At 39.7% G+C, this 23,393-nt stretch overlaps 2 protein-coding genes across 4 annotated transcripts in view; one reads left to right on the top strand and one right to left on the bottom strand.

Annotated features, from left to right (window-relative positions):
- Positions 1 to 651: 651 nt before the first annotated feature.
- Positions 652 to 9,647, bottom strand: twf1a (twinfilin actin-binding protein 1a). The gene is made up of 9 exons (XM_042412006.1): positions 9,521 to 9,647; positions 7,280 to 7,360; positions 6,940 to 7,118; positions 5,777 to 5,872; positions 5,538 to 5,642; positions 3,646 to 3,771; positions 2,964 to 3,114; positions 2,706 to 2,827; positions 652 to 1,215 (listed from the first exon to the last, which is right to left on the bottom strand). The coding sequence occupies exons 1-9, from the start codon at positions 9,543 to 9,545 to the stop codon at positions 1,048 to 1,050; spliced, it is 1,053 nt and encodes a 350-aa protein (XP_042267940.1). The 5' UTR covers positions 9,546 to 9,647; the 3' UTR covers positions 652 to 1,047.
- Positions 9,648 to 12,486: 2,839 nt separating this feature from the next.
- Positions 12,487 to 23,393, top strand: part of tmem117 (transmembrane protein 117) — a 47,925-nt gene continuing 37,018 nt past the window's right edge. Inside the window, exons 1-2 of one of the 3 annotated variants that reach the window (XM_042411415.1) lie at positions 12,487 to 13,055; positions 14,668 to 14,975. In XM_042411415.1, the coding sequence (XP_042267349.1) occupies positions 14,696 to 14,975 (280 nt within the window). In that variant the 5' untranslated portion in view covers positions 12,487 to 13,055; positions 14,668 to 14,695. The other 2 variants (XM_042411416.1, XM_042411417.1) reach the window with 2 other exon arrangements.

Raw genomic sequence — 23,393 nt, 5'->3', positions numbered from 1 at the left:
TTAAAAGAAAGATTTGTAAGAAAACAAATAAGACCGAACATGATTTTTTTTTTTTTTATATTATGATGACACTTTATGAATATAAAGGGATTTCCCTTTGAACATATGGTGAGCTTAGTAGTTTGCCTAATATTAATCAGTAGACCAGTGGATGTGGCAACATATTGGTCAAGGTGAAATATTCCCTTTCCTATCGGCTTGCTTGGCATTCCCTCTGGTATGAGAGCCAGCGAAGTTTAATAGTTTAGCTTCCTCTTAGTGAAATCTGAGATGTATTGATGTAATATTTCTGGAAGCCCCTGTTCTTTCCACTGAGATCCTCACCGACACTGACTATCACCAGAACAGACCAGACTGTTTCTTAATCATAGAGCATCACACAGCTACAATATGTACATTTACAGCACTTGCATAGAAAAATAAGTTTCTCAGCAGATGATTTCTCATGTAAACCACAGTTATATCAAAAAAGAAGTCAATTTTCCGATATAAAATGCACTGTTAAAATGAATAGACACAAGTGGGATCATTTTATCTTTTCTGCTTTGGAGCACCTCGGTTGTGCAAACGGTAGGAGACAAAATAATACATTAGACACAGACACATTAATTGACACAGACTTAAGGAATGCAATGTAAGAATTTGAGCATGTGAACTCAAAATGGAGGAGTTTTATCATATCGGCGCAAGTTCACATTAGTCGCACTAACTTTTTTTTTAAGTCTTGGAGCTGGCAAAAATTTAAAACCTCAACTTTGGGCCTCTTGGAATCATTGTAAATTACTTTTTATGAATGTAGTAACATACATATATAGCCTTCCATTTGGCAAGCTACAAATGGAAAATTCTGAAGTGTGTCATTGCTCAGTTGTCCTTGGCGTGCATAGTTGGGTCTCTGGGTGAACTTTGTGGGAATTTGAGGTTATCGTCTTATTCTTTTAAACAAGCGTGTGTCAAATATGATTTCCCCCCCCCATCACTGGAATGTTCCACTGTGGAACGTGTTCGGAGTGGAGGTGGCGGTCGTGGTCGGGTACTGAGGTCTATTTAATCTGCCTCCTCTCCCTCTGCGGGTGGTCGGGTGATGCGGCGACCGCCCCTTTTCCCAGCAGGGCCTTTGGGCTTGGCGAAGGCCTGCTTGTGTGCATGCTGCTTGGGATGCACCTCCTCGTACATGAAGTCACTGGTCAGTTCATCCCCATTATCAATCTCCAACTGGGAAGCAGAAAAAAGCTTCTAAGCAAACAAGGTTCTTGTACATGACCATCAATTCAAACATTTCAAACTTTGTATAAACACATACTAGACACATGAACTCAGCAATAGCAATTGAATGTACTTTCACCGTGTAATTAATCTCTATAGGGTTGTTTTTATTAGTAATGGCGGAGCCTTCCAGTCCTGCGCTACATTCAAATGGCCTTCACATGCACAAGAGGTTGACAGGAGACAACGCCTGCATGTGATCCAGTGTTAATGTTTGTCATTTTATCTCATTAATAACATCTTCACTAGTTACTTCACTTTCTACAATGCATACCTAATATTTCCTCCTTCTTCCTAATGAAATGCGATGCATTTGTCACAGAGGTTAGCACTGACAGCGATCGTTCATCGAAAATGCATCTACAAAGAGAAGATCTTGTTTGGATTTTTTTTTTTTGAGCTGATCTGTGCAAAATGTTGCAGGGGGTAATGGAATCAAAGTGAGCTGTTAGATGAAGAGTTGAAGGGAACAGCTGCTGTGTGGAAAACTACTCGCACCGTGTGTTGCATGAAATCAAAATGCAGTTGCAATTATTATCGACTGACTTCATCATTAAAACATTGTAAGTTTTTTTTGGCTGCACTGTAACCAAATACAGCAATAGCGTGAGTAGTTGGTCAAGGAGTGTTTCCTGTGGTATTAAACAGCATTTGCTGGTGTCATCAAATCAACCACAACTGAAAAAAAAATTATCATAACTTTAACCACTTTTACTTTCTGACTTGAATTTTATTTCTAAGAATAACTTGCAGTGTGATATAAATACAGTCAAACAAAAATTATTAAAGATCCACAAGGAACAATAGAAGGAGGACATTTATAAGAAGCCAAAGCTTAGAAACTACATTCAAATCAAAAATGATGACTTTACAGAACCATATATAAAATTAAATCTATAGATGAATCTGGATCTGAGCACACAGAGACCTTAAATCTAAAGGTCTCTGTGTGCTCAGTTAAGAAATGGTACATTACCACTGGCAACTGAGGGAGGCAGATATAAAGGTTTTAATTCCTGAGGAGCAACGTTTCATTTCATTGCCCTTTGTACAGCGACTTGAGGAATTATTTGTTTGAAAAGATCCAATTGAAAAATCCTGATTTGTTCTGGTTGTCTGAAGCTGATAAGTTCAGTTGTTTTTTTTAATATGGAGATTTTTATTCTAGCGAGATTTATAGGAGAGGCTTGGCTGCTGAGACAGAGAACATTGTATCCATTATAACATGACATCTCTTCCATGTAAACTAAATGTTCTGAAAGGTTCTCTTTGAATCTGTGGAACTGTACATCATGATCTGTCATGTGGCCATCCTGGTTATTATTGTCCAGTGTCTTGTAAGCCCATATGGGCCAGAAGGGTGCAGAACACTTAAATAAACAAATAAATTAAATCAATCAATTAACCATAATCTTTAACCATGATAGGTTGTTTCTTACCTTTTTCTCAATCTCAATCTGGAGTTTGTTTTCCACCATGTCGACCAAGGGATTTTTGCAGCTGGAATACAACATCCTCTCTCGGATGCTACACTTGTAACCGGGCATAGAATAAATGAAGACTGTAAAGGGGTAAAAAAAAAAAAAAGACAATGAGGAACAGACACAAAGTACCATTCAGATCAACATTAAAAACATAGATGTACAGAAACAGGCTGTGCCTCAACTGTTCATAAGCACTTGTGAGAATTTATTCACCTGTGGACTCTAAGTAGTCGCCTTCATGGGAATGTTTGTAGAGGAAGAAGTGGTAACGTGCGGACTCTTTAGGGATTCTCATTGGCAGGTCTTTCAACTCAGTTGGCTCAGTGCTGCACAACCGGATCAGCTCTTGTTGAGCGTCTACCTCCTGTTGACAAAGGAAATAAAAAGTTATTCTCAAGGTTGGTGGCATGCACTTGCAAACAGAAAGTCTCTGCTTTGAGTACTAGACCAATTAGGAAAAGCTTTCAGGTGTGTTTGAGCAAAACATTTTTTTCAACAATTGCCAGCGTGCTGCTCAGTAGTCAGGATTAAACCTTCAATAGAAAAATAGAACAAAACGTATAAAAGCCTATTGCTTTATTGAAAAGCTTTAAGGGTAACAAACAAAAAGGGAACTGAGACAAGGCCACAACTGTTCCACAATTATTCCTTTGTACTTTGCTCCGACCTGATCTTGTGACACGAGCCCTTTGAATTTCAATAAGAAGATTTGACACAAAGGCTTTTTTGGCCAAAATGAGCAAGTCATTGTGTCTGCCTGTAAACAATGCCGTACCAAAAACCCTTTATCTCTCCAAACAATATATGATGAAAGACAGAGAATTGATTTTCTTCTACACAGTATTGACCAATCAAAGGTCATGTGTTCGCTAATGAGTTTCTCGTAAGGACTCACCAGTTGTACGTAGTTGATTTTCTTCTCCCTAAAACGTTCAAGTGCTGCGACGGCATCTTGGTGAACGGGGAAGGCCACTCCCTGCAGGGTCTGCTGCTTGGTGTCCACACTGATGTCTGTCTGCACCTGAACACACCAAACAGACACAAAAACCACAAACACAAGAGGTCCTTGAGCTTTCTATTATCTTGCCATGGTCACTATGATACACCACATTAAATAAAATGCCTTCAGAATACACATGAATCATATTTACATGGGTGCTTTAAAAAAGTCAGTTGTTTATTAAAATGCACATTAACATGCTCAAAACCACATTATTGTGTTATATTGTTGTTTAGTTATTGTGCTCACAAGAATTTGTCAACATAAACACACACACTCAGACGCCACCATGGCCCCATTATGCTGACGTGCTGGTGACATTAATCTCATCATGATGACTATCATAAGTTATAGGCGGAACAAATTCTACTCTTAAATTCAGCTCTGGTCATTTAAATTCAATCATATGAGAGAACAAATCAATCTTTAAAGCAATAACAGGTTTCCTAATGACTTGTGGAAAACTGAAATAGAATAAATAACCTTCATTTTAGTCATCAGTGAGTAAAAGGTTTACAAGTGCAACAAGCAGCTTGAATGCCGGAGCATGATGATTACAGATGAGGTGCTTGTATCGGAAGTGACAAGGCGCCTCTACAAAATCACACAGAAAACTGGAAATGCTTGGGGGATTACACTGATGGATTGCGTCTATTTTTAGACCCCCAGTTCCCACAAAATGAAATGCCGTGCAAACATGATTGAGCCTCCGATGTAGCTACCTCGCATACCAAAAAGGATTGCCGGTCTTTTATCCATCTGCTTAGTAAAAGGCAGGCAGTCTCCAAGGCACTGCAATGATAAATATTTCAAAGCCTCTTTTTCATCTAGGCGGTGCAGATTAATGGTATATTATCTTCCTTCAACAGCTGGTCAAGTGAGCCGAACACAAACCTCACTTCCCATTTGCTCTGATGCTTTTAATTGACGATACTTTAGAGAGGGACTGCATGACTCAAAGCACTTCCATATATGGTAAGAAAGACAGTTCTTGTTTATGTGTCAGATTGGGAGTGCAGCAATAACAATAGCTTGTTCCCAAAGAGAAAAATAGTTCTATAGGGTTAATTTATAGGAACATAAACACAAAGTCTGTGAAGTGAAACTTCAAATTCAGCTTTTTTTTTTTGACTTTCTGTCTCAACCCTAAAGCCCTTCACATCAGCAGTGTAAACAATGCTGATGTCATTAGCAGTGTGCAGGTTTAACCAATGGATATCATATTACAGAATTTCTTTATCTTATCACTGCAACCCACAAAAGCAAAGCGCAATCATACAGCTCACCTGCGCTGCATGCAGAATCACTGCCAACTACATTTGCATGTAGCTCTCTCAACATGGAAATATTATATCCGAACACTCACAGCTCTTCTTTAACCACTTGGTTCCTCAGGCTGACTGGGTTTTTACAACAGTAAGCAAGACTTTTTTTTTTATGGAGCTGTGGGTGTGAGCTGCATAAACCTAATAGATTCATCTCTGCCAACATCCTGCTGTTCTAATGGATCAGCATCTTTGCACTGTGTTGATACTGCCGGGCAAGCATATGCACACTTGCGCTGTTGCTGACCTTGCTGACCTCAGAACTGAAACAGAGCACGAGTCTAATCCACACCCACTTCAGAACACTTCAAGCCATACAACTTATCAACAGGCATCGGTTTCTGTGTACACAAGCACTGTGAGGTACTTCTGTCTATTTCCTCTAACATGATCTAAAATGGAAGTGATGACCAAGACATGGATTCCAAATGACTGTGTGTCTGTGTGTGTGAGCGTGCGTACCTCATTTAGTTTGATCTGTCTCAGTTCCTCTTCTGCAGCAGTGAGGGGTAGCGGAGCAGCCTGTGAGGTCAGATATTTCCTGTATCCGCTGAGATTTAAGTCATCCTGGGGGCGCAAAAATAGCACAATCAAACATCGTACAGCGATATAAACTGTATAAATTATAGCTCATATCAATTACCAGACGCTTATGAAACTGAACCATAAATTGTGAGTGTATAAAAGAGAGTTTGACCAACCTTTGTGGTAGCGAAGATCTCGTCCTTGATGTGCCCTCCTCCAAACTCTTTCTTCAGTGTGGCTCTGGTAGCAGCATATAACATTTTGTGTCGCACCTGTTAAGAATATGAGAAAAATTGGAGAATCTTTATTATTTAGAAAGTTTAAAAAAGGGGCTTAAGAGATATTTTTGACTATTATAGTGTCATTAATTTGTCATTATGTTACATGTTTGACTGCAAAGATGGGCCTGCATATGTTAACTTCTGACCTGTAATTTTATTTTCTTCTTTCTTTTAGCATTGTTACGGAAAAATGCTTTCTAGGAAGTCATGCTGTTAATACCTGTTAAACGAATCATTTCCTTTCTTGAGAACTGTTCATTGGATGAGTTTGTTACCTTAAGCTCTATAAATAAAGTTGACTTCATCAAAAAATTAGATTTCACTTTGTCTGAACGATAACAGATGAAAAACACACTGGACCAATTCGGCAAGTCAGTCAAGACAGCAGCGTGCACTGGTTGTGAAATGGTTTTGCAATATTGAGACAAGCCTCAACCTGAAGCACTGTAGTTTGAGCCAGAGGGCAGGAATGTTAAGCTCAGCCACGTCCTTCGGAGAGGGAATTCAAGCTCAGTTCCACCATGCAGTTAGAAAAAGACACTACAAATATCCAGAATGGCACTTTACTCTGGCACTGGTTTCTAACTGCAACATTCTTTTTTTCCACTGCTACAGAATCTATTTGTATCTATTTGTCACGGCTATACTGAAGTGGTTCATCAAGTTTCAGTGGAACCGAACGATAAAGACTTAAGTGACATCGTGTGAGTCAAGAACACAGCAGATGCAAAACACATATTTGCATAATAAGTAAACAACACAACGTGATAAGCCTGCATCACTTAAAAGCATCGGGAGAGTGGATTATAAGTCAGAAATGAGAGCTTTAGGACAAAAAAAACAACATAATCTGCCCATATTTTGATTTTACTGTTCACTGAAATCTAAATATAGGCTGTTGCACTGAATGTATCTATCCAGTTTTTCAACAAGCATACAAAGAACTGCTGCCTTGATGTGGTCTACCCCACCCATCTTATACTCCATGCAGAGGAAGACAAATACCATGAAGTACAGAAAGCCATTCATTAAAGCCCATCTGGGCCTGGTTTTCTTACAGAAGAGTGGTCCGGAGACCAGGCCAGAAAGATCCACTCGTGGCCCTGGTTGTTAGTGGAGTCAAGCCGGTAGAGAATATAGCAGGGCACGTCATCCTCGAGGAGGGGCAGCACTAAGGAATCATACTCCTTGTCCCACTGCGTTGATGCTTTCCTAGTGGCACCCAGACTCAGCTGCTCTGGAAAGCAGACATGTAAAACACAACCATTTCAGCTACGCATGAATTTGTTTTATTCTGATGTCAGCTTCAACACAAGTTTCAAGTAGAAATATGAGTTAAGGGTTTTCTTGGCAGTAGAAGCTGTAAACAAACTCTAGGACTCCGGGACACTGGCTTACCATCGTCAATGACGATCTTTAAGACTCGATACTGGTCTCCGCTCTTGGCACTGGCAAAGATATCTTTCACATCGTTCCCCGCTGAGAAAAGATAGAGAAGGGGTCAAACTCCTAATGTTTTAAACAGAGGCTTGCTTAATAATAATAAAACATTTCATTTGTACCACACTTCTCAAAGTGCAATAACACACTCTTGCAAACATGGCAATATTGAATCACGTATTGTGAGGTTCCTCCTAAATGTTCATTAATTCATAATAACCCATGAAAACCATTATACAAAGAACATACCAGTATCATTTTACATTGCCCTCCATCAAATATCCCTTATATTCTGCCTTTACACAGAGCAGAATTGGGCAACATGGACCAAAAAAAAAGTACTGAGCTCATTGCAAAATGTTTTTTTTTATAATATGTTATAATAACAAGAAGACAAAACACTTTCATTACAAGTTGTTGGGTTTCAATGACAGGTGCGTGATGCGAGATGTAACTGAATGCTGACCACCTTTGACCCCAATCCCAGGTACAATAAAACAGGTCTCCAATTGGCATTGAAACCAGCAGTTTATGGATTTTAGATGCAATTACTCTGCAGTTTTCGATCTTAACAACCCAAAGCTGGTGCACAAGTGCAAAAACATATTTAGAAAATACAATTGCTAGTTATTGGGTTGTTTTGTTTTTTTAGATGAATTATTTCATTGAGATCACTTCCCATTTAGATAAATCAAGCTAGAACTACATGACTGTAAAAGGAGTTTCCTTTAACAGTAGGGTAAACGATTAGACACTCTTTTCACTTCCTGCACAGGAAACAATTGCCTGTGCAGAAAATGTAAGGGGTAGATACTAGGTTCATTGTTTTGAAACACTTTTTTAAGAAAAGTGATGCTTGCAGCTTCTCAAATATGAAAAAATTCCAACTTTTCTCAGTGATCAGTTTACATTTAACTGAATATCTTTGAGTTTTAGACTGTTGGTTGAACAAAACAAGAGGAAGATTTCACCTTCAACTTAAGGAAATTGTGACACTTTATCACTTCCTCACCTATTTCCTTCTATTGTGGACCACTGAATTGATCATGAAAATAATCAAAAGATTAAGGAAATCTATTGCCGCCCTAGAATATGCCCTGTTTTAGGCTCTGCACATGCACTCACTTGTCAGATTATTAGGTAATCCTAACCCAGATAAAAGTAATGCAACAGCCTAGCAATAAATCCCACATTCATGAAGGTTATAATGTTTAATTTTTATTTAATCTGTTTCAGAGACATGTTGACTTATTTTATGCTTATTTTGGAGGCTGTTTGTGGTGCGGTGAACTGTGTTGGGGTTATACTGTGAGGTATTTCTAATATTTTGTCCATTTATATGCATTGGGGTATATTGAACTGTTGTATTATGCTGCATTAGTTGTATCTATGTGTACCTGATGAACTGGCAAGTGAGTGTATTTAAGCTTAGAGTTTTATGGGTTATAAAAACTTGTATATTAGTTTTTTATACTCGTCTACTGTAAACTGATTTTAATAGGGGAGAAAATAAGATATAAGCACAACTGATAATGCATTCAAATAAGAGACAATTTAAATATAAGGCAGTGTGCTGAACTATGGCATTGGGATAGTACACATATTTACAATCACTGTGTCTCCCTGTCTGTGTTTAGCTCACCTAATTTGCACATTGGGTCACCTCTGGCTAAACAATATCGTGAATGCAGACAGTTTTGCGGCACTGCTGCCAAACATAGCACAACGTCACGCCCTACAGGAGTCAGTTTATATAATAACAGAGCACAGGTAATGCCAGGGTATTCTCATTACATTTAAGGGAACACCGGCCGGTCTAACAGGCCAGCAGTTTGTTTAGATGAAGGCGTCGCCCGTCCATTCAGAAGGCTAAACTATCGTAACAGGGTTTAAGCTCAATATGGAGAAGCTGAGGAATAAAAGGCTTGTGTGCCATTTTGAAACAAGATTTAGGTGACTCGTAAACTGCTTAAAGACTCAGGGATTCAGTTTCAAGGTCCCAAAAGTGCCCAAACAGAGCGCCGCTGATCACACACACCACGGTAGCTCAAAGCTAGCTAGGAGTGGCTAGCTAACTGTACGCTAGCTTCTCGTTGCAATGATTTGTAGCAGGTACTTTAAAGCTCGCCCGGGAATCACACACCTCGTACAGCAAAATGCAGGAGAACAGATACACGGAAGGATGAAAAACACATCTACCTTGAATGCCCGTTTGATGTGACATTGTGCCTTTCGTCGGATAAAGGGTTGGATGCAGCTGATCGGGCGAAACCAGGGCAAAGAAGCAGGAAGTGGACTACATCGACGAGACCACGAGACCCGCCCCAAGTGTGTCGTCATAAAATTGAAATCACATGACAGTCAAACTTTTTTTTTTTTTTATCGTTAATATTTTTAGCAGGCAAACATAAATTTAACACATTACAATAATAGGAAGAACAATACAAGTGGTGGAGGAAGCATTTATGTCCTTTATTGAGCATAAGAGGTGATGCCACAATGTAAAAATACTCTTTTACAAGTAAAAGTTCATCAGCATTTAAAATTTACTGAAGTAAATCAAGTGGGATATTTGCACCGCGTAAATTTATGCAGTATCGACTAAGGCAGGTCCTGCATTAAAATCTAGTTTAAAAACACCATTGTAGTTCAAAGTTCCAGGGTCAATGTTTTTTTTTTAATTGTTTTAGTGTATTGTTCCAATGCAGGGTACACAGATAGATAGATAGATAGATAGATAGATAGATAGATAGATAGATAGATAGATAGATAGATAGATAGATAGATAGATAGATGGGGTTTAAGAGTTTAAAACCCCTCTCTGTCTGCTGTTGCTTCAGAGAACTTGAAGAACTGTTCCACAAAACTGCAGCGGTGTATTAAAATCAATATCTTGATATCTATTATGCAAACTAAACTATAACTGCAGAGCAGTATAAGGTGCTGATGAAAGGTGACAACCTTGTGCACAAGGTTGAAAGCCAGGTTAAACACAATTGTAACCACAGGTAAAGATGTATGAGGTAGATAGGCCTAGATACAAACTGAATCATATAGTCTATCACCTTACACTCTGCAGTATCTGCAGGTTGGTTAAAGTAATGTAATAAAATCTATAAATGGCCACTCATGGTGTCAGTCTATCAGTGGAAAAAACAGCGTATAATGGCAGGCAGGTTGGAAGACAGTGCAGCAGTGCAGTCGATTAGAGTTAAGTGATAATAAGTGGCGGTGGCATAAGTGATGGTGTGCACTGGCAGTTAAGTGTTCAGTATTAAGAGTTCAAGGGCCTGTCTTTCAGTCTGTTGTGCCGTGCTGCTATACTGAAGTAGGCTACCATTTGCTGAATTGTAAGAGGGTGGCTGCACGACCCTCTGGGTTTTCAATGGTTTTCACTTGCTCCTTTGGGTGTAAGGTCCTGCATCTCAATCCTGGTGATGCGCTGAATTGCTTTGAGAACCTGTCGTAGTGCCTTGGTTCATATTTGTTTATACTGTTGCCCACATGGAGAATATTCCTAAATCAAATTGCCTCAAACCAGCTGACACATGAAAACTTTAGGCCAGGTACTCCATCATAGGAATAGGCCTACTGTTTTCCTGGTCTCTGTGTGCACTGTACTTGATGGGAACTTCAAGGTGAAATGAGGAGTCAATGGAGGCCCAACAGCGTTTCAATCAATACTGTATCATAATAGTGTGGTTGCAAATAAAAAGGTGGATAAACTAAGAAAAAATAGCTGCTGTTTTCTATCAAAATGTGTTAACAGTCAAGTGCTAAGAGAAATGCAGGTTAAGAAGATAAGGTCAGCAGGAGAGACAGTTTTATTTTAGTATTTAAATCAGGCTACAATGAATCAACACTATGAGCACTTATAATGTGTTTGTTGAAGTCAGCTGTATGTAAACTGTAGTATCTTCTTTGGCATTAGTAATTTTACAGGCTTTGTAAGAATAAATAGGCCAATTGCTTTTTTAACTGTACCCTCACCATGCTAGAAATATAGGATTGTTTCTTTATATTTTCAGCCTAGACCAGGATTGTAGAAAGTCTCACAGTTAAATTTCTATTTTTCCGTTTTGACTCCTATGTGATACCGAGGAGATTTCTGCTTTTCATGACAGCCAGTCCTATTTGGCGCGAAATTCTGCAACATCTGGAAGCTACCGGGCTTCCTGACTCTGCTCTCTGTCCCTCCTCCTCCTCCCCGTTAAACAAATAAATAATAAAACGACTGGATTTTATAGCAGGAAAATCATCCTGTCAGCAGAGAAAAGCTCTGTGTAAAGCACTATAGACACAGCTAGAGTCATACCGGAAACAGTATGATCTCACCTTCATAAATAAAGTTGTGCATACGTTAACACATCAAGGAGCCCTGATCTTACACAAATAGACCACGGACCCCCATTTGATTCAAGATTTTTGCTTGTAAATGTTTTATTACAGAAAGTGTATGAAACCCATGACCAAAATAGTCATACACTCTGTCATTGTGTTATTTATGGGTGGAATTATAATGAAAATAAATTATTCCCCTTTCTGCTGGGGACCCCCGGAGCCCCCTCAAGGACCCCTGGGGGTCCCCTGACTCCACTTTGAGAACCACTGACTTAAGAAAGTAAAGATACCGGCTAATGCTAGAGCTAGAACTGGTATTTAAGCATTCATAGCGCAGCTGTCAACTGAAATATCATTTTTTAAAAGTCAAAAACCTATTAATAATGTAAATAATACAGTGCAAACCCCTCGAAGTTATCTGGTAGGCTGCGTTGAGTCTGGCGAGTCAAATTTATAGAGGTCAGAAAACACTGGTATTTGAAAATTATAGTGAAATTATATGAAAAAAATATTCAGACAGAAAATGCTGACACAACTGAAATTCTTTAGGCAATATCTACATATATGCTGCATTCAAATGTATAAATTAATAGCTATGTATTTAAAGGTCATATGTAAACGTCCTAATGTCAACTTCAACTGAAAAACAGTTTTCAAAAAGATGCCTGGACCACTCATTTATGAAAGACATTTCAACAGCAACATACAGGCATTGTACCTATAATAAAAAGAGATTTTTAATCTCAGGTTTTCATGGTAAAGTAATAATACACAGAAAATAATGAAAGCAGAGAAGTACACTTTACATTATAACATTATTGACTCCAAAAATAAAATGAAAAAAAAAAAAACCCATACATTTTATAATTTCCTTGTATTATAGATTCCTTCTTCAATTTAGTTATGTTTACTTGAATATTTACAGACAAAAATGGTCAGCACATGCATGACGTTTTATTATAAAGGCGTGGACGGAAGTTGTGTATTTATACTGGCTCTGACTTCGCGCTGGTGAATCTCAACGTGTTGGCTACATTGCGTTGCACTGATGCTATGCGTGCTGCTGTGTGGACCCAGCCATCTCCATCAGCTCCGCAGCAGCAGCAGCGTCCCATCAACAGCCCACAAACTGCATCGTCCGGCGGGATCCCGCTGACGAAGCACCGCCCGGCGGCGCATGGACGGTCCAGCACAATGGCAGAGGATTTGGGGGGTGCCTCTCTGTCGTACACCAACAACAGGTCGCATGGATAATCCCTCCACAGCCCTCCCGTATCATCTCGTTTTTTGGGATGATTAGAGCGCCGCTGTCGGCTTGATGTGGCAGGGGAGCCGTGCGGGAGCGGGGCTTCTCGTCCTGGCTGTCGACTGAGAGGAAAACGGCGTGGAGCAGGTGCGTCCATGATGATGGTTTACCGTACATGCACAAATAATACCGAGGTGCAGGCAAGTAGGACTTCCATGAATTTCGGCCGTCCCATATCTCACTATAGGTGCACCGTCATTTAAGTTGTGTAATCAGATAATTCCTGTCAAGCTTGCTGTGTTATCTCCCAGATTCGTACGCAGGGTTGGCGATGTGACATTTGGCGTCATCACAGTTGTGACATGAGAGGAGATGTGTGTGTGTGGTCACAGACTTAAAGCTCTTAACACGGTAGTCCATTCAGAAATGACCAGATCTGGCACGAATAGTGAGGCTGTTCATTTGCTGTAGCACCAAAGACAGTTTCTATTGGTCAGCACAAATGTAATTTGGATGGTGGTCCAGAGGAAAAACCAGAGAGTTCAGACGTTGTATCATGAACAAGGATGATAAAAATGATATTATAGATCTAGCAATTCAACTGTAGTCCTCACTGCTGTTTCATCAGTGTATAATTTGTCCTATCACCCATTACCATATGCCATATGTCCCAGGCTGACTGGCTCTGTGGGTGTCCTTTGGGTGTTCTGGAGTCCCACTCCATGCATGTTAGGGACTCTCCTGCCATAAGCGATGGCCTCAAATTTGGAGCAGGTCCCCTGTCACAGAGAACAACTGCCTACTCCTCTTAACGCTTAAGAAGGGTTAAATGCATAAAATGGATTCCGGATATTCTGCAGCACTTTTGTAGTAGAATGACAAGTTTAGCATCACCCAAGGTGGCACATAATGACAAGACAAACATGATGCTGGTGAAATTTAATAGCCACATGGGTCCAGTGTGGCAGCTCTATTTCTGAAACCATTGCATCATTCCAAATTCCCACCGTTGGGTATTTTAGGAAACAGTGTCAAAGCAGGGAACCGGTTTGAGATGTCCAGTCCTGGAGAGTCAGACCACTCTCAGGGGGCTACAGCAGCGAGTTCATGGGTGAATAATAGTAGTCAGGGTTTTAAAATACAGGGGGGGCGGACTGCTGGGAAGTTACTCAAGCGCTGCTTGGCAGGTGTTCCAGAGCAAAGCATCAACGTACTGTGACGAGCACAGAGCAGACAGGCTGAGAGGATAAGCCTTTTAAAAGCCAGTGATTTATAGCTAAGCTGCTTCAAGATTCTACCTTATCCAGGTATGACACTTAAAACTTCAACTTCTTTTACTGACTTATGAAAAATGTAGTCTGTAAAGCTTAAACTTCACTCTGAATCCATATATACATCCACTTTTTCACCATTCCAACCTGTTTTCCTGCTGCTGATGCTTCACTCTGTTGGCGTCACTAACCAGTCAGATTTAGGAGCTCGCTCTCATGTGTGTGTGATAATCTCTGCATAATGGGAAAGCCTGTCTTGGCACAAAAAAGGGGAAAAAAAGTAGGTGTTCTTGGTACTGTCGCTGAACTATCTGAGTTGTCTGAATTTAGCATAATCCCAATCTGTACCAAACCTCAGTGATATTCCCGCTACTAATCTCAGTATGAGGGATGTTTTCACTCTAATCTGTCCTGTTGATTTGAGTGTAATATAATCTGACTGAAAGAAGCACTTTCTCTTTCTCTCTCTGTCTCCCTCTGCCTCCCAGGTGTAGAGTGGCCGGGGGGCTCAGCAGGATGGAAATAGATGCCCGTTTTCGCTACTATTTCCAGCACCCGTGGTCACGTCTCATCGTGGCGTACCTCGTCACCTTCTTTAACTTTCTCATCTTCGCAGAGGACCCCGTCTCTCACAGTCAGACGGAGGCGCATATGATTGTTGTGGGCAACTGCTTCTCCTTCCTGTTCAACAAGTACCCGGGCCTCGGATGGAACATCCTGAAAGTAATGTGCTGGATACTGGCCATTATCACTGGCCTGTTAGCTGGGAAGTTTATATTCCACCGCCAGCTCTTTGGTAAGTCATGCGCACAATAATGCGGCGGAATGTGCAGAGTAATGGCTCTACTGAGGGAGGGAACCCTCCTCGTGAGTCGTTTTTTTGTTGAAGCTGTTCATCAGTAAAAAGCACCTTGCTCCCATGCTCCAACTGTCTGTGTATTTTAATGTAATTAAAGACAATTGCGATGTCTTTACAATCAACTATCATCCTTGTATCTATACTCCTACACTCTTCCTCCACTGTCACACTCATTTATACCTTTATTCTCACTTATCATCAGATCTGGGTCAAACAGTATTTGCAAATCAATTTTGTTTTTTATCACACTCTGGTTTAAGTAGGGCTGCAGTTAACCATTGTTTTCATTGTTGAACAATGATAATAATGAATAATACATTCAATTTGCCACACCACACTTTTTATTCATAGTGAAACTCAAAGTGCTACAGTATTAGTAACATAGAACACACAATATAAAGAAAATAGTTATATGAGCTAGGGTGAAAAAGCCTTCCTGAATAAAAAAAAGGGTTTTTAGGCCTTCAGATGGTTAGGAAGGCTGTTCCACAAGCGTGGTGCAACAGAGCAGACGACTCAATCCTCCATGGTGCAGAGCTTGGTACCGGGGACCCGCGGGAGCAAGCTGCTGGGAGATCTGAGGGTGCAGGTGGAGGTTTGGGGTGTGATCAGTTCCTGTAGGTAGGGAGGCACATGTGCGTTGATGGATTTGTATGTGAGTAGCAGGACTTTGTAGTCAACCCTGAAGGAGACAATGAGCTAGTGCAATGAAACCAGTTTTATATCTTTGTGTTTTTGCACTCTCATCAGGATCCTGACAGCGCTGTTCTGAATGTACTGGAGCTTCTGGATCCTCCTTTCAGGGATCCCTGTGAAAGCACATTGCAGTAGTCCAGTCTTGAGGAGATAAAGTTGAGTGGATACGTTTTTTTCTGCATCTGACAGGGTTAGAGAGAGGCGGAGTTTAGAGGTATTTTTGAGATGATAGAAAGAGGTTTTGCAAATATGTCTTATATGGTCATCAAAATTATTCTCTCATTTAATTGATTGAGCTGTAAAATGTCAGAAATTGTTAAAAAAAAAACGCTTAATAATTTCTTATACTACTTTCTCAGACTATAAACATAAGTTAAAGGAAAAACCAACATAATGTGTAAGCTGCTGGACCACAACAAGCTGCTTTTGTATACTTTTTTCACATTCAGTGGGCATTTCTTCCTTTATTTAATAGCTGACATGCAACAAAGGGTCCCCGCTGGAATTGAACTGAAGACGTGGTGATGTGGTATGCACCTTAACCATAAGGCTACCAGGGCTCATCAAGGATTTGTTGTATTTTCAATTTTAGTTCTTTGGAACAAGAACTTCATTGTACAAATGAAGATTAGAGTTTTTTCCTTGAATCTGTCACTTATCTGTATGAATTTTTTAAAATTTCATATCCCACACAAGGACTCACTGCAACCATGTCCAAAACCAAGGTCGAGAACCACCGCAACATTGCGTCCATCACTTGTGAATACAACCTAAATCAATCTGTACAAAGTGTGATTCACTTCCTTTGTCTCTCACACCTCACCGATGCATTTCCTGTTTTTTTTTCACTTGCTTGCCATCTTTCTCACCTCTTCTTATGACCTCTTGTTGCTCTCTCGCTAGCTTGTCTCTTTCCATTTCACTCTCTTTTCATAAGGCTGTGACTCCAACTTCATTGGTACTCCATTTGTTTAAACTCTGCAGCAGTTGCTCCCTATTCAACTCAGACATTTCATTTCCTACTCACTTCACAACTCACTTAGGCTCAGATATTATTGGCCACCCTGGCTTATCTCCTTGCAATGAGCCATTAATGACTATAATTGGAGGGCACATAGAGAGAGAGAGGGAGACCGCACTCTGTGAGTGATCATCTTCTCTGTGCATAAATAGAAAGTCAAGAGTTCATGATGACGTGATACTTTCTGCACATACAGAATCCTCACTAAAGGGGGAAATAGAAAATGGCTTTGAGGACTGCGGTTTTCCTGTACACTGTGGGAAGTCAGTGGATCTGATAATGCCAGCTGTTCCATCTTCTCAAGTTGCAATCGTTTAATTGAATTTACTGTTTCCTTATTTAGGATCTATGACAAAGTTTATCTTCCTGTGGTTCAGGACATCACATGGGGTTGCTTGATACTGTATACTAACAGGGTCCTGGAAGATTTCTATAACCAAGATAGAGATGGTAATTTGATATTTGATATACTTTTAATTTAAAAAAATGCTCTGAAATAATCATTTCATCATTTAATTTTTCACAGAAACTAACATTTCATCTATTTTTCACAAGAAAATCTTAAGATCCACATGTCACAAACCTAAATCCCTGGTGTCTTGAGAATTTGTGGACATAAAAATCATGTCATCAACCAGACAAAGTTGAAAAACATTCAATTAATGTATTAATATGTCTGAATTTAAAGGATCAGTTCATCCAAATGACAAACAAATTTTCTCTCTTATCTCTAGTGGTATCTTTGCAGGCAGTTTTTGTTGATTTCTGACACCATTACAATACAATGAATGTGAATCGAAATGTATTCTCTCTTCACAATATTGAAAAATGTAATAATAAAAAAAAAAATAACAGCAACATCTGTTTCCAGTAACAGTGTCCCGGTTGCTCAGGGTAATCCACAGAACATGCTGTGAACAATTTTCACAGGGACCATTTCTGCAGTAGGAAGTACTGTAGTTCCAATGAGAAATGTTCACAGCGAGATCTGTGGATTATCCTGAGCAATCAGGACACTCTTACTGGAGAGGCAAGTTATTGACTTTTTCTGAGACTGATGTCTCGAAACATGGGCAGAAAAACAAAAGCAAAACTGCATGGCTAGATACCACCAGAGGAAAGTGAGAAAATCTGTTTTTATTGCTTTTGTCGATCCTGTGCAAGCTCAATATTCCACCAGCATTTTCTCATTTAGAGGACTCTCTCATAAGAGTAGGGTACTGTAGATGCTTCATCACATGTACTTTTGCCAGCTGTCAGCGAGCTTTTACATTTAGTACTTGTGTTTCTGGATCGGAGTCTATACAGTTGCATTGACTTGAGGCTATAGAGGACAGAAAGAGGACAGAAAGAGTGCAGCTCATCCTGCAGCCAGGTACAACTAATGCACTTCAACAAGCCTTTGAACAGATGGTTTGTGTTTCTGTGTGTGGGTGTGTGTGTTTGTAAGCGTGAGAGAGTGCACATATTTTGTGTGCGCTAGTGTGAAAATACACATGTGAGAGAACAGGTCCGTGTGTGTGTGTGTTTGTAGTTTGCGAGTTGTGCGTGTAAAAAAAAAGGATGGATGAAGAGAGAATCTGTAAAAGAGAGAGGCTGATGTTAAGAGTTGGACAGGCAGGATGTGTTCTGCGCAACATTTCAGTAAAGCAGTTATGTAATCACAACCCAGGTAGAGCTTAAGAGCTGTATAGAACGAGGCCCACTGTAAAATCTATCATCTATTATGGATCTGTCATCACGATGTCTGTGCTAAAGCCCTGCAGATTTTTATCCACAATGCCTTCCTCTCTCCAGTCTCTGATATGTAGGCAGGTAGTGGGAACACTTCTGGAAAGCTCTGTGTAGAGCTTTGAGTGTCTGAAAAAGCATTTTTGAATCACAATCTCTGACTGTTGAAAGTGTTTTCTGCAGTCACATTTTGTTAAGGTGTTTTTCCGATGCAATTTTACAAATGTAATCCTTTGCATCACTGCCATTTTCAAGCGGATACTGTTTGCAGTTTTGCTTAACTTCACGTCGATTTGTCACAAACCTGGAAACAGACATTGTTTTTGCAAGCTGACACATTCCCAGCATCATTTATCATTTATGATGGCCTAGAAAATCTGAGCATTTTATGTACCGTGAATTATACACCTCCTCCTCCCTGAAGCGATTTTTCCTTTTTTCTTGTCACAATATATGATTTACCTTCTCGGAAACCCACACAAATATTAATCCAGTGGCGCATAATAGTTTCTTAGCAATCCTCATATTCCTTTTTTTATGCTTTTTCAGTCACGTTACTATTTCTAGTGTGCATAGGCGCAGTGTATTGTTTTGCATTTGCCTCTGTTGCAGAAAAACAGCATAAACTCTCAACGACGAATAGCTTGTGACAGATTATGTGATTTAAGACTACATTTGAGGTTCAAGGAACAACCTGTTCCACTGAACCACTCAAGGCTATGGGTGCTCTCTAATCTGGTGGGCAGTAGCCAATGACTTCTGGTCATTCAGAGGGAGACTTAACTGTCATTATGCATTTGCATTAAAGCTTAGGTCAGGGTTTGTGAGATGTCTATTTCAGTTTGAGTGTGGTTTGAATGGTTTGGAGCCATGGATTAGATTCAATCACCTCTATACATTTCAAGATCAAGACTCCTTTGGGCCAGTTGTGGTCAAGGACTTTGCGGTAGGTTGCTGCTGTTTTCACTTTTAAAGGATTACGAACTAAGAATTTGAATAAACATTTCTTTTACACATTTTAATGTGAATATAGCCTTAATGCATGGTACCATGTGGCTATCATTTAAAAGTTTCCCTTTAGCTTTTACTCAGATTGTAGTGTAAGGTCTTTGGCTTCTCATGAAATAAAGATGAGTAAACACAGTTATTAGCCTTGATTTGACAGAGTCTGAAAGTGAGGCAGTAAGACAGTCAATAATACACTTCACAAAATAAGCTCTTTCTCCCTCTATCACACTCACACACATACACGGGAAGATCACACAGATTCAAAGACTGAAAAATAGAGATGGATTTGAGACAAACATTGAATAGGTTATTGATTGAAGTTGGCAGACTTCAATCTGTCCCACAGTCTAGGAGAAGTGAGAGCAAAGGAAGGTTGAACTTAAACGGTGCAACATCCTTGAGTCCAATATCTAATGTATAGTCTTAGTATTAGTAGTAGTGTTTGTGTCTACCTGTGCAAGGACTGCAGACGGAAATTAGCTAGAAGCTAAATCTGATACCATACATGTCTTCTCCTTCTGTGAGATGAATGTTTTCTTTTGTACATTGTCCCTGACAAATAAATGTAATAAACTAAAAAAAAAAACCTTAGACAGTGCAACATCTATGAGTCCCATATCTAATAACATTAGATATGGGACTCTTTTTTCATTGTGGACATTCAAACCAAGCTGTGCAATCTTATGCTTTTATTCTTATTTTAGCTACCTTTTGTGACTTTTTTTTTTTTTTTGAAACTTTGGAATCTGTTAAAAGTGTCTAATGTTGTCACATTTTGATAAGGTGTTTCTGATGACATTCTACAAATATAATACCTTGCTTAATTGTCATTTTCAAGCTCATACTGTTTGCAGTTATACTTAAAGTCATATTAATTTGTCACGAACCTGGAAACTCTCTCTGTGTGGCCATAATGTTGTCTGTAATGTCTTTTTCCAACTTCTTATGATTGAAAAAGCTGACCTCCACCACTGAATGAAGTGATCCGGTTGTCTAAATAAAACCAATCGAAGGCTGAAATTATATAATATTTATAATGTATCTTAAGTCGCTTGTTTCCTCCCCGTAGTGATGCAGCACCACAACACTAAAGCTTTATATCATGGAACTGCCTTTGCAGTAAATGACTATCTCACTGCCCATCTCCATAATGGGAAAAGTGAAAATGCTTCTCGTTTCTTTCTCATGCTGCCTCAGTCCCTGAATTAACATAATATATTCACCCATCTCTCTCCAAGGCTTTACGAACTCTAAAAGGTAAATCGAAGGGTAATTTAGGAGTTATGAGGAGCACCTTCATAACCTGATTAAACTTTACTTAGCATTCTATTACTGACACTTACATTCAATCAAACACTGACCATTTTTAACTTGTATGAATCATTAGAAGCTCTAGGAGAGTGTGAACAGCACACAAAAATGAGACAGTAATGTGAAAACCTCTTTCCGTTGATCACAGAGCTGTTAACACAATTGGATATCCTTCTGAGCTTTGTGTGTGTGTGTGTTTTAGAGAGTGTGGGACATGTCATTGGTTGCTCTGTTGGAGTGCCTCTCGTCCCCTTTCCCTGATCTTGATGATTGTAGCCTGCAGGATGCCATCTGGGTTCTGTCATATGTTATTACTGTGCCACGCAAAGGATGAGATGGCTTATGTATGGCAGTGTGTGGCTTCGGGTCAAAGTGGAGTGAGTGTGTGTGTGTGTGTGTGTAGGAGTGGATGGGTGGGTGGCAGGATAGGGGCTCTCTGCATGATTTGTGTGTGTGTGTGGCTGCGGGGTATTTTATTGTCCGTGTGTGTGTGTGTCTCAGAGGGAATTGCGATGCTGTTAAGGGTGATTCAGGGTCTGTGCATTTATGCATACCAGTGCCAAAATGATCAGTCTTCTAATATATCATCAGGTCATCATTCAGCAACTGTTATGATAATTGATTAATCGTTTAAGTCAGCAGAAATGACACTTGCTTCTTCCAGCGTCTGTCTTATATTTGTAATTGTAAATTAAATATGTTCCAGTTTAGGGGAGACAAAATGAACACTGTACAGGCATAACCTTTGGCTCTAGGATACTGTGAGACACATTTTTTATCAGTATTCTGACATTGTATTGACTTAATGGTTAATTGACCAAATGAAAAAAAAATATATCAGATTGATTGATAAGGAAAATAATCATTACCTGCAGGTGTGTATAGTGTACAGCAAAAACAAACCCCACCTGTCTCAGTTATGTTATTACACCAGTAATAAATGTTTCAGATTTTCAGATTTCATTTAAACATCATACCTAGGGGCTCATTTTTTAATAGTTTTCATCTGATAAGTTTGCATTTCTTTATTTTTGTATAATATATATTTTTGTATATTCTTTACTCTCAAACTATTTGTCTGGAAACTTGCAACACTGTTTTGGGATCTATATAGTGCAGTGTTTTGCCAATGAATCCTGGAATAACACCTTCACCTGAGCTGATCTATAATTATGATCCGCAGTTATCTTCATAATTACCCACCTCATGACTATTCAACCTTCAGCAGCCTTATGGCACCCTGTAGAGCTGTATGTTTTACACTCTCCTTCAGTTCAGACCTGTCTTGGCCTCAGAGGTTGCCTCCTTCCTCTGTAAATGATGTATAATGGCTCTTGTGCCAGGGTACTGCTGTGCCTCTGTCTCAGTCTGAATTTACAAAGCACTACAGTGTGAAACTGCTTTCTCTTTGATGTTGTCTTTGATAAACCCGGCGTACCCTACCCGCCCAGCACCAAACAACAGACAGACTAAGTTAGCATCTAGCTGGTGAACATATCAGAGCATTTAGCAGCTAAAGACCCATATATTTCCCTCAGGAGTTAGTGGAGAGCAAAGCAGAGCGAAAAGCAGAGTGAATCCAGGTAGCCAGAAACACAAAGTGAACACTGATGTTGCTCCTTTGTTTGCTGGATGAGGAAATTTGCTCACATCAACTTTATAAGGTGTATTAATATGTCAGTGTTTTGTTAACAGCTTATTGCACTGCCACCAGGTGGCCAAAAATCAATAAATGCAGGTTTGAGTGCAGTTTGGTTCTTATCTTGTGTTTCCCCCAATTTCTACAAGATACAATTACAAAATAACCTGAAAACCATTGACATTTCAAACCCCCAAAACTAATTGTAACATTTTATAAACCTTTAGTACATATATTTTTCATAGTCACACAAACATTAATAATGTGCTGTACTCGTGGCGTGAACTCCAAGTCCATGTGCTTGCAATAAAGGATAAAATACAAAGGTGTTTGCACAGCAGACGGGGAAACAAAGACACAGAGCAATAATGAGAAGCGCTTGCAAACAAAGGAAACCAGCCAAAAGGAAATTGCATATTTACCAAAAATGTATGACTCCTTTGGTCCAAAGCCAAACCATAAATAAAAAAATGAATGATCTAACTGCTTACTGGAACAGTGGTACAGTGGCCTAGTAGCCGACTCTACTTGCTGCATTCTCCCTGCGGACAGAGTTCTGTTGTCACTTCCTACCTCTGATTTATTATCCAGACACTTAGTTACAGAGGAGTTTAGCTCTGGGGACACTGGTAGCCCTAGTCATGGCTATTCCCAAACCCCCCAGTGATACTGTGGCCCAGCAAATGTGTGATGAATGGGGATGCAGGTGTGTACATGCTAAGATACAGACAGAGCTATAGCTCAAGCTCTCTGCATTTTGACTTGAGAGAATCATTAGGATCCCTAAGGGGGGTATGAATGTTGCTCTGATGCTCAACATCAAAACAGGATAAAGTAGACCTGTGTATTGAACCCAACTATAGATGAAAGATGCTGGATAAATTTAAGGCTGCCCTTACAGTTTGTACATAATGTGTGCAATTTGATGACTTAAATACAAAAAGCGGTA

This window comes from Thunnus maccoyii, chromosome 5 (assembly GCF_910596095.1).
Source record: "Thunnus maccoyii chromosome 5, fThuMac1.1, whole genome shotgun sequence".
Classification (NCBI taxonomy): domain Eukaryota; kingdom Metazoa; phylum Chordata; class Actinopteri; order Scombriformes; family Scombridae; genus Thunnus; species Thunnus maccoyii.
This window is presented reverse-complemented; position numbering and strand designations above follow the sequence as displayed.

Excerpts from the sequence above, each read along its gene's own strand:
- twf1a (XM_042412006.1), bottom strand. The coding sequence starts at position 9,545 with ATGTCACATCAAACGGGCATTCAAG. Across the intron at positions 3,115-3,645 it reads AAATCAACTACGTACAACTG|GAGGTAGACGCTCAACAAGA; the intron begins GTGAGTCCTTAC and ends CTTTGTCAACAG. Across the intron at positions 1,216-2,705 it reads AGATTGAGATTGAGAAAAAG|TTGGAGATTGATAATGGGGA; the intron begins GTAAGAAACAAC and ends TCTGCTTCCCAG.